This window comes from Micrasema longulum, unplaced genomic scaffold (genome assembly GCF_059751315.1).
Source record: "Micrasema longulum isolate JH-2025_06_02 unplaced genomic scaffold, ASM5975131v1 h1tg000997l, whole genome shotgun sequence".
In the NCBI taxonomy this organism is placed as follows: Eukaryota; Metazoa; Arthropoda; class Insecta; order Trichoptera; family Brachycentridae; genus Micrasema; species Micrasema longulum.
This window is the reverse complement of record NW_028278185.1, coordinates 616,934-629,419: the sequence shown is the minus strand read 5'-3', so window position 1 is coordinate 629,419 and position 12,486 is coordinate 616,934. Positions and strand designations below refer to the sequence as shown.

At 32.2% G+C, this 12,486-nt stretch overlaps 1 protein-coding gene across 1 annotated transcript in view; it reads right to left on the bottom strand.

Moving 5' to 3' along the window:
• LOC148277665 (UDP-glucosyltransferase 2-like) overlaps positions 1–8,684 on the bottom strand; it is a 35,041-nt gene extending 26,357 nt beyond the window's left edge. Inside the window, exons 1-4 of the mRNA XM_088232566.1 lie at positions 8,334–8,684; positions 8,042–8,264; positions 7,099–7,312; positions 1,355–1,589 (exon numbers count right to left, since the gene is read on the bottom strand). Of these exons, the coding sequence (XP_088088692.1) occupies positions 1,355–1,589; positions 7,099–7,312; positions 8,042–8,264; positions 8,334–8,684 (1,023 nt within the window). The remainder of the gene's footprint in view (positions 1–1,354; positions 1,590–7,098; positions 7,313–8,041; positions 8,265–8,333) is intronic.
• Between the last annotated feature and the right edge of the window lie 3,802 nt (positions 8,685–12,486).

Sequence of the window (12,486 nt, the reverse complement as noted above, 5' to 3'; positions counted from 1 at the left end):
CATTCAAATAAGTTTTAGATAAAATACACAATGAAGTAATAGACAGAAATCAAATCGCTTCTTGGTTCATTGTTATGTTTTATATATATACAATTTATATGTTTCAATTCTTCAATGTACGCTATAGGATATTTAACCCATTAACTATAAAGGAATTACAAAAATATAAATAAAAAAGACATTAGAATTTACGAGAACCAAAAGATGCACAAGGTTTTTTCGAGTACAGACAAATGATATCCGACACATCCCGATCGCAGGTTTCGGCTGAGCCGAAACTGCACCCGAAACTCGTTTTACTGGATGAATCTGATCGAAACCGAAACTAAAACTTCGGTCGGTCACTAAAAAATAACGTTCCTTTGAAAGAAAGAAAGCGAAAAAGATGTCTGTTCATCATTCACATATTTATTTATCTATTTACGGACATAAACAGTCCATTTAATAATGGAAAACACATTTCATTAAAATACATAATGGTACAATTGTTTTAAAATTCAACAAAAGACAATTAAAGCTAGGACAAAAAAAAAAATTATTACCTCATGACAAGATCTGGTCTATCTTAGTGATTGTTTAAAGCTAGAAAGACTTACACCAATAAAGTCCAGATCTTGTCTCGAGTTCACAACGCGACACAATCGAGACATTGGTGCATGCGAGCCAAAATTTATGCTGTGCTGATCAAGGAACAGGACATTATTATTTTGCAAACCGCGGATTGAAATGCACTTTGTTCTAGTAACTGTGGTACATCAGTTTAGCCATTTAGTAAATTATGCATAAATGTGGATTCAATGTTATTACTACGTTTTTGTAGAGTTGATATTGATATGCCAGACAGTCATGTTACTCCATTTGGACCAATAATTAAAGGTTTTAGGTTGGGATTTCAAGAGAGGCAGAGATGGATTAATTTATTTAATATTGAGCAAGTATAAACATTTTTTTTATTCAAAAAGTAAACAAATACATAAATTATATATTTTATGTTATTATTAATTTTTACACTCTACCAAACAGTTAAAGTCGTAATTTCCAAGAAAACTCCAGGGTAAAAAATTTACCCCACAGGGTAAATAAAATATTATATTTACCCTGGTGGTAAAGTCGATCACACATTAATATTGACAATTTCAGTGAAAACTGAAAAAAAAAAATTGATGAACTTAATTTTTTTCACATAATTATTTAACAGAGTAAATAAAATGATCAACTTCGCTTCACATTACGGTATAATTTTTTATTTTATTATTGTAATTTGTTTTAATGGCGAGGCTCCATAGATGGAATTTAGAAGATTGATAAAAAAGCAAATTCACGCCGTTTTAAATTTCTTTGCTCTACATTTTACAAGACATCGCGCTAGAGTGTAAAATGATACAATGGTACAGGTGATTCCTGTAAGAAGGAGCGCTAGGACGTCAAGACAGAAGTATTGGTAGAAGGGCATGTCCGCCGCAGGCGATCGCAGATGACGCGCGCCCCCGTGACGTATCACGTACTCAGTCCACCACACCGCACGCTCCAGGGAACTCTGTGGCTGGTCGTATAACTTTCCACGTAGACTCTTGATGTTAGACACATAGCTAGAGAAAAATAAAATTGACGCTCAGAAATCATAACAACAAAATAATCGTAAATCTGATAAGAATAACAATAAACCTTGTCGGCAATGCATTTTTTAATGCAGTGTATTCTTGTTACACGGTATTAATGATTTATTTTAAGAATATTTCAAAATTGCGACATCGCCTGTCCAGCTCATAATAACACTAGTTAAATATTCTGTAAATAATACAAAATAACTGTTTTTTTAGGCTCATTACAATGGGAAGTCAAAAGCGATATCTTCAATCGTCTTGAAGTGAAATTGAATTTTATGTTTATGTACGAAAATTTGTATAATTGAAAGGTATATAAAAAATTCTTCGGAAATATGTATTGGAATATATTTCAAATAAAAAAATCATAAAAATAGACGCATTTTCATACAGACAATTTGGTTTTATTTTATAGACAATAGAAGATAACTTTGTTAACTTTCTATTGTAATCAGGTCCCTTAACCAAAAATATTTAAATCTATACCTTGCATTGATATTACTTCACTTATATATATATTCTAATACGTTTTCTATTTCTTTTACACGCAATTATTGTATAATTCGGTAACTATTTAATTGTTTTTGAGAATATTTAGTTAAATGTCATTATTACATTGAGTTCTAAATTTATGTTACTGGTTTTTACATCTTTAATATACGAGTACATATGTGATATCACAAATAAACGACTGAAATATTTATTTATTTGATAGTTTTTTTTAAATTTTTTTTTAAATTTAATATTTTTTAGGAAACATACAGTACAGTTACAAAGTTTAATATTTTACACAATTAGACTTAATTCTAATGGACCAGTGAAGTTTCCATATTATAAAGCAATTATATGTTAGGTTAATTATGAAAGTATAAAAAAGAGAAGGAAAAAGAAAAACATAATTGAAAGTTGTTTAAAAATTAAAATTTAAGTGAAAAAAAGATATTTTAAAGTTTGTGGTTTGTAGTGAGTATTTACAAATGGAAATAATATTACTTTCCATTTGTAAATACTCACTATAACTTTATATACATATACAATATATATACATATAAGGGCGGGCATATTGCATTAAGGCAATTTCTTCCTACCTACCCAAACCGTTCAGTTTGAGAAAATTATAAATTTTCTTTGACCGACTGTCCTCTCTCATGGACGGTATCGACTGGGGCGAGATGTATAAAATATCAGATATAAATGATGCGGTACAATATTTTTATCGTATTGTTGAAGATGTATTTGATTCCTGCTTCCCTAGAAAATCTCAGGCTTCTGGTGGGAGGCGATATCCGAAGTGGTTTTCTAGGGATATTGTTAGAAACATACAGACTAATCATTTCTATCATAAAAAGTGGAAAGCTTCTGGCTGTCGCGGTGATTATGAGATGCTTGGGTGTTACAGATTTGTCGTAAGACATAGAATTCGATTGGCGTACCGGGAGTTCATTTCCAACATGAAAAGCAACATGATCCCAATACCTTTTGGGACTATATAAGGTCACAAAAGGCGGACGGTGGGAATGTTGACTCCATGACATGGGGTGAAAAATTGGTTCGGGGTGCAAACACAGCTGAGGCGTTTGCAGGTCATTTTAAAACAGTATATAGCAATGAACCTCCGCTTCTGGATGTTAATATTGTTAAGCAATGTTCACAGACTGGTGGCACAGTTTATTGATGTTCAAAATATCAATGAGAAGGATGTGGCTAACACTTTCAAAAAGTTAAGTAATACTAATTCTCTCGGACCAGATTTTATTCAGACATTCTTCCTAAAAGGTTGTGTGGAACTGATCAAAAAACCCCTCTGTTTTTTGTATAATCTTTCTTTTAATACGGGGGTCTTCCCAGAAACATAAAAGACGTCAAAAGTAACACCTATACATAAAAGTGGATCTAAGTCATCAGTAGAAAATTACAGACCTGTAGCTGTTCTCTCTGCACCAGCAAAGGTATTTGAAATTATCATCTGTAGAATCGTCACTTCCCGAGTAGAGCCATTTATTATTGATGAACAACATGGGTTCAGGAAAGGCCGCTCGGTTGAAACCAATCTAATGGTTTTTACAAACAACGTCACGGCTCTGGATGCAGGACATCAGTTAGACTGTTCATATAATGACTTCGCCAAGGCCTTTGATACTGTCGACCATGATGTCTTATTAAATAAGCTGTATAAAATCGGTTATTCGGATGGTATGTTAAAATTAATGGCGAGCTACCTTCAAAACAGAAACCAATACGTCTCCTACGGTCTATTCGCGTAAGAGTGTTTCCATACTTTCTCGGGTGTCCCGCAAATTTCTAACCTGCGTCCATTGTTTTTCTCAATTTTCATTAATAATATTAAAAATGTAATATTGAACTCGCGTTTTCTGTTGTTTGCGGATGACTTAAAGCTGTTCTTATAGGTGACAACTTCTGTCGTTTTTCGTCTTCTCTAAGCGGATATATCTAATATATCTGAATGGGGAAGGCGAAACAAACTTGGGTTTAATGTTTCCAAGTGTTTGGTCACGTCCTTCATTAGGGGCCAAAAAACTCTTTTTTTTCGCTACAAAATGAATGACCAGAATCTGATACGAAAATTGAATGTTAAAGATCTGGGCGCTAAATTAGTGAGCACTCTGACATTTCATGAACATATAGAGACAATCAGTGGTAATGCATTGAAGATGTTAAGATTTTTTCTGCGTACTGCCAGGGTTTTCGAAAATACCCGCGTACTGAGAACTCTTTACAACTCCTTGGCACGAAGTAGACTAGAGAGTGGCTCGATGATTTGGGGGCCACATGAACTGAAGTACTCTCTTATGATAGAGAAAATCCAAAAGAAGTTTCTGAGATATCTCTACAAGAGAGAATGCGGTTATTATCCTTGGCTCTACTTGACCGAGTTTCTCCAGGGTATTATATATTTGACTACACATTTTTACCAATTGTTGCGCGGTATAATCGATAACTCTGAAATTATGATGAGCATTGGTTTGTATGTTTCTGATAATTACCTAAGACAGCGTCAGCATAGATTGTCTCATATTCCGATATTCAGGACCAACCTGCCTATGGTTATGCCTGTTGGAAGGGCTACCGCTATGTTGAACAACATCGCTCTGGATATTGATCTGTTCCATGTATCCGAAGGGATTTTCCGGAGCAGGATTCTTCTACTACTTTGACATTAGTCTCTTTCATGTATTTTTTTTTTCTTTTTTATAATATGTACGTATTGAATATATTTTTGTAATGTTTATGTGATATTTAGAATAAATAAATTGAATTGAATTGAAATTGAATTGAATACATGGACATATTGAATTTTACAATATCATACAAAAATTAAAAGCGAAGATTAACAAAAATAAATATATATATATAAAATAACACTATACTATAAAGAGAGGAGAGAGGATGGGAAAAAAAGAAGAAGGATATAGGAACAATTTAAATATTTAGATAGTCACATTTCAATCTTGACTTAAATGTAAATAAAGAAGGGGCGTCTCTAAAATTAGTGGGTAGATTATTCCACAATCGAGCGGCTACTACTGTGAAAGAGGAGGCAAGAAAATTAGAGCGATGACAGGGTATTAAAAGAGATCTCTCGTTACTAGAACGAAGATATAGTCCGTGTTGTGAAAGAGGTTGGATGAGCTCTCTTAGATAAACAGGCGAAGTGGGATTATTTAAAATATTGTGAAGAAGTGATAGAATGTGAATTTAATAACAACTTAATAGTGACCATCCAGTTTGAAGTAAAAAATACGCAGTTTGTAAAAAAATAATCTAATCAGATTAAAGTCATCAAGAATGTGGATGTTTAAACATAGGCAAAACTATAGTAATTAGGATTCAAAATAAAATAACACATTATAAATGCGTGTGTTTGTGCGTTCGTTTCCGTTACGTTGCAATGACGCCACCGACTGACGTCATTTTTTTCCATAGGAATTGTAGGAGAGCTGACAAGTGTTACATAGTACTTTTTATCCCGGAAAAACATCTCACTCCCTCGGAAAATTTCTAAGTGGAAAAATGAATGCTTAGTGGGAAAATAAATTAACATCAAAGTATAACGACGCTGCGTCGCCATAGACTAACGTATCGTCATTTTTATACTAAGCGATAGTTGAAATACCAGCTACTTTTTATTCTGAAATTTAAAAAAATATATATTTTATTCCACCGGGAAAATTCTTAATGACCAATAACAACTAATTTCTTCCTAATACCGCTTGTAAAAACCAGTACCTTTATAAATATGGAATTCTTTTTTTTGAATCGTTTGAAATAATTCCAATGACTAATCAAAGCCTAAAATATTTTTAAAATATTTATTTAAATAACTTGGAAAAAGAAAACACTGTGAATTTTGATCATTTGTAACATGAAAGTAAGGTCAAGTCAGCGTTGCCAACTACCATTAAGTTAAAATTGGTAGTTTCAGAGAAATAATTCGGTAGATTTCGATAGATTCGTTATCAGCTTACAAAACTTTGACAAATAAAGTTTCAAGCTAAAATATGCACGTCCACGGAAAATGAGATACTGCAAAGTGTAATAAAAAAAATGCATTCACAAAATTCTATTTTATATATGGCAGTAAAAAAATAAAGTGATATGGGAAAAAACATTATTGAAGAAAAAAAAAACAAAATTTAAACAGAATGTTAAGAAATACATGTTAAATAACCTATAAATGAAATATATGCCGTATTAAATAGACTTCATGAACTCGGCAATAGTTATTCCCACGTATCTGATATATTTAGTGTAGGGTATTGTTCCTATAGAACAAACCTTTTGAACTTTTTCAAAGATGGTGAATGGTAATTATATTTATTTATTCATCCATTTCATAATATTTATATATATACAGTTTTTTGTTCACTTTGCCTAGCTGTGTGAAACAGTACTTATGATTTTCTTGTTGTTTTACTGGAGAATGTTTTATTATTTATACTTTCTACTAAATATGCTGTTTAATTTTTAGGTTAATTTTTTAAATATAAATCTTGTATAATTTTTAGTTTAATTTGTTTTAATTTTTTTTTTTTTAAATCTTGGGTATAAGGAAATTCATGTTTAAAAAAATATATATTAAGCCAAATATGTTAATATTATAAATGTTTGTAAAAGGCAGATTTGCCGTTTATGTTTATAAAATAAAATAAATAAATAAATATGCACATTGTTATTAGAGCACACATCAGAATATGTTTATGTGTGCCCTATTTCAAGATTCAAAATAAAATAAAATAAACCATCATTTTCTCTAAAATTTTATGTAATCTTGCCAGGAATTGAACCCGGGACTCCGATCATAGTAAGTCCAGTTACTACACAACGATTCCCTTTTTCGAGATTTTTTTATCTGAGAGTAGCCATCTAGTCAAAAACAACCTTTCACTCTTGTTCCATTCGACTCTTACAACTGGATTATATTCCACCCAGACTACATAAGATTGTTAACGAATGATGTATTTAAATATCTTACGTCGGATTCTCCATCAAATCTTTGATCGCTTCTTGGATATGGTCTTTCGCGATTGCTTGAAGTCCTTTTCCGATTTTGTGCTTCAAAATTATTTGTAAATTACGAGTTTGGTCTGTGATAAATGGTATTCCAATTATTGGGATACCAAAGTGAATAGCTTCTTCCATAGATTGTTGACCACACTGCATTATAAAAACTTTGACATTTGGATGATCTGTAAAAATAATTAGTCAATTAGTTTTTAGACTAAAGACATTTTTTTTCATACAGAGGACCTATTACTGAAGATCAAAATTTCTACATCTCAAAAATAATTGGGTATACAGTAACTATCTTATGTATTTCGACTTTATTAATAAAATCATTATGGCATACAAAAATAAAATATATTTTAAATTTATCCAAATATTTGTAAACAATAACTAGATTTCATCTAACAAATTTTACTTTCACTTAAAACAAAAATCAGAAGTTGGAAGAATTTGTGGATGTTAAAACATACTCGTACATAACACATAACGGTGAATGTTACACATTGTATAGAGCCACTTAAACCAGCCAACCACAGGCCATAAGCCTTGTAAATACCTAGATATTCATAATCTCAGCTCTGAAATGGTTTTCATCTCTGTTGCAAAACGTGAATCATACAAAAATGGTTTCAAATATTAATTTGATATTAAGTTTTTTCTCAATACATTAACGCGATGGCGAGGCATAATACAGTATTAAAATAAAAAATGTTTTAGAGCTTTCATTTACAAATATTGTAAAATTATTAAGATTTAAATAAATCTAAATACAAAACTGAGATAAAAAGAGCTATCACAATATTTTGAAAAATTTGAAAAAAAAACAAAAATATAACCTTTTGGGAAGTGAACCAAACTGTGTCTCATATTTTTGTGTTATTAAAATAATGATATTTATTTGGAAAACGCACTTAGGACTGATTGTTGAGGAAGCCACTTTGATATGATCACGTTATCAGGCTTGTCAGGAAGAGAAGCATTCTCCCATTTCCACAGTACCGTGTATGGCATCTCTCTAAAGGCATCAAGGAAAATCTTTCTGGTTTCCGCTGGTAGCAAAATCGATTTTACGTTAGTTCCCAAACTAAAGTAAACCACCCCTTTTTTAGCTTTATCCAATGTTTCCTTAAGACTCTAAAACAAATTCGTTTAAAGTGGATTCTTGACAACAAAATTTAATTAATTATTATGAATGAGACATACCAATGGTAATGGCTTTGGTTCTTTAATGTGAACGCTTCCTAAGTGGACAATTCCAGGAACAAGTGGACGTACACCAAGCAGTAGAGGATGATAATTTAGAAGTATGACTTCGGCTTTATTTTCTTTCTCCACGACTGATTTAAGGTTAGAATCAAAATGCTTTCTGTTTAATTCATCCACTTTAGGAACATAAACATGATGGTACCAATATCTGTATTTTAAGTCTTGGTAAATTCTTTTGACTTTTTCAAATAAATTAAAATTTACTACATCTATCGGAGATAAGATGTCAGAATATATCAATGGATGCGATGGTGCACCAAAAGCGTCAAAATCGTGTGGAAAACCCATCGTAGAACTGATTAAAATTAAGGGACACTTAAAACGATTCTTAAAACCAAACATTGTACGAAAAATGCTCTCCGAAAAACAAACGTCAAACTTATCCTGCGAATGATGTATCAAATTTTGCATAACTGGAGTAGAAAGTTGTGCCTCCGATATCTCAATCAAAACATCCGCAAGATATATTATGTCTTCAAGTGGTCCTCGATTTTGCATTGCTCTTTCGTTTAAGTCAATTTTTTGTGATTTAACTTTGTAAGATATGTTATGAATATCTATTTGTGTTATATTCTCAAAAACTCGATCCGTGTAGTTGACAGGATCCGTTGTGATGATAGTGAGATGATGACCTCTTCTGGCAAGTTCTTCCATTAGCGTTCTGTAAACGATTTGATGGCTGTACGACGGAACGGGAAATATACCGAGAATTCTCGCTCCATCTCCGTACGGTGAAATAAATAGGAAACTTATCAATGAAAATACTTTCAACAACATTTGTAGGAGAAAATTTTTAATATTTATAAACGAACTCCAAGCACCGCCTTATCTGATTTGTTCGTAAAACTGAAGTGATAGTAAAGTTTGACATGAAAAGGTAAAACCTTTATACAATTCCGTAAGTTATCTGAATGTTGCGCCAGTGGCCATGTCATTATTATCACCACCGTAAATAATCATCGTTATCTAATGAATTTAAAAAGAAGCATAGATACCAGCTTGTAAGTCATTAATATTATTAGTTTAATGCTGTAATATGACAAGTTACAAAGACAGATTTACTCAGTCAGCGTATGTGAATAATAATATATAATAAAATCGATATTTTTAAAAATAAATTCGAAAATACGACTGTGAGGAATATCACCTTAAATTTCAAAGGCAAATAATTGGTTTCATAGAATATTTGGCACGTGCAACGTACGTAATGCCATGTACCGGTAAAGAGGGCGAACGATGATTAAATGCATGAATTTTACAACCCCTAGGTTCTTAAAACTGAATTTATTTTCCTACCTATAAATGAATTTTTTTTTTCACAGACTTTATTGAATTTTAATATATTGACGTTGGGACAAAAGCAGAAAACCGTAGAATTAGAAAGAGTTTAATATATTACAAAAATATTAAATTAACTATTATTTCATCATCCGTACCCAGTGGTGTAAAGGGTACTGCATTTGGAAACCAAATGCAGCGTATTTCAATTATCTGTTGTGACATAATTAAAGGCGATTAGTCTTACGTATCAAATACCAGTCAAGTTAGCTTATTATGTCACAATTTATTTCGTAAATCCATCTCATTCTAACGCAATCGAAACCATTTTTTGTTCTCGTTCCCACTCAGACAATACGATTGAATTTACGAAACGAATTAATTACAGCATAAGGTCACAGGAACAATGTAGCGTTGAAGTTTAGAAAAACCTTCGAAATCGATATTTTACAATAACCCTTTTCAGGAATCGAATCCAGAACCTCAAGAATGTTAGGCAAACGCACCAACCACCATACAATAAGGTGAATTATACAAAAAGGTGGTCTAGGGTTCTGGTTTTATTTTACGAACGAAACTGTATTCTTCACCCGTCTGGATTCAGAAATTATTATGCCAAACTTCGTAAACATAACCTAAGGAGTACAGCGGGAAAGTTTAATATGAGTTTGTCTATATTTGTTGAAATATTTAAACATTTTCAAACTCAAACAAACCCTTTGAGTAAGGAATATGGAATTTTGAAGATTTACATGACGTATGACATGGCGTTCGTTGGTGGTGATTTGTGATCACTAAGCGATCGCTTTATACACCAAACAATATTAATAATTTTACCTGCTTTTGAATATCTACAGGGTGTTCTTTAAGCCCTGTCACACCCGAAACCACGATGATCAGTATGAGCAAGAAGACATATTGGCTCATTAAAATATTTTTTCAGAACGAATAAAATGTACAAAAATAAAATATTTAAAAAAACAAATAGTTGCTTACTTCTGCAGGGGAGCAACGAAAAGGAGGAGTAGTCTGATACATCGTCAACAGCGCAACCGCGCCCTCCTCGCTTCTCCCCTGCAGAAATAAGCAACGATTTGTTTTTTAAAATATTTTATTTTAAAAAAATTCTTCGTTCTAAATATTTTTTTTAATATGCTTATACGTATTCTTGCGCCCATACTGATCATAGTGGTTTTGGGTGTGACAGGGTTTAAAGAACATCCTGTATAATTAATAAATTCAACATGTTCATATACCACTGATTTTCTCAAATCGAACGGTTTGGGTAGGTAGGAAAAAATTGCCTTATTGAAATAAATAAAGAGTTTAAACAGCTAATTGAAAAATGTTTCCCTATCTGAAATTTAGCCGATCTACAATCATTCAGACACACTCAAAATATTGTTGATATAAAAACTAACCAGTATAAACGTGTTTTTAGGCATTTACTATATTAGTTGAAATACGAGTAATTCAGGCAGATCAATCTCATCAACATTTATGAAGGTTTTAGCATTTTGACTTCACAAGAGTCAAGATATGGAAAATTGAGGAAATGTGGATGTTTAGACATTGGCATAATTGTGATACACAGTCTGTAAAGTGGCAATTATAACCACGAAAAGACAGATCGTGAGCTCTGTAAATGCCTGGACTGGATCCGTAAACATATTTTCCCCAAAAAACACATATCTCATGACGCAGTTAAAATAAAAGTCAAATGTTGTCTCTTTAAAATACAACCAAAATATTTCGAAACTAAAACATTCTGCGTAAATCAAGCTTAGACAAATCAGCTTACATCAAAACTGGCTGTGAAAATATCCCGAGGAAAGTGGTTATGTATTTACGTCAAAACTAACAACATCTTTATTACTTTGAGTCGCTTATCGACTCGGTGAAAGACTTTGCTCTTCAACTTTATAGATATTTATGGCCCTCTTTTTACACTCAAGTGCCTTAACAGTGTATGTAACATTACCCTCCCAAAGTTAGGCTCTTATGTTTCCTCGTATAGGGCAGTGAAAAGAAAGATGTATTTGAAATTCTCGGCGAAAATTACTCACACTCTCGTTAGATTCAAAACGAACATCAATTTATTGAAAGCGTTTTATACAGATACTTGAAACTTTATTAAAAGAATGCTCGTGAATCGGGAATCACAAAACAATTCATATAATAAGGATTTTAAATTGTTCAATAGAACGCCTTAATTTTTGGTTATTTATTCATGCAAAAATACAAAAGCATTTTGCGTACATTTGAAAACTTTTTTTCAGCAACTCTAATTCTTTTCCTTTTATTATAACTATTATGAATAACTTGTAAAGCGCCATTTTGGTAATATACTACCTCAAAGACGCTTTATAAAGTGATTCTATAAATAAATAAATTTAATTGAAGCTTTTAGATTGTAATTTGATTGAAACAATTTATTTTGTTATGACATGCTACGGATTTATTTAAATGATTTAGAGAACCCGTGGGTTTTAAGTTTTTTCCGAAACATCACTTCACTCTCATAGCCTCGCACCTCTGATGGGAGAGCATTTCATGCCACGGAGTCTGTGACCGCAAATGCGCGTTCACTTAATTTAGAGCGCTGTTCGTGCGCGGTAGACGTAGCTGATCTGAAATGCATAGTTCCTTTAGATATTCCGAAACAGAGCTGTGCAGTAATTTATACATGAGCCAATAGAGTTTGTATTGCACCCTCTGTGGAAAACGTAGCCAGTGTAATTCCCGAAGTAGTGGAGTGATATGACTGAACTTAGAGATTCCGAAAATAAGTCTCGCTGCAGCATTTAATACA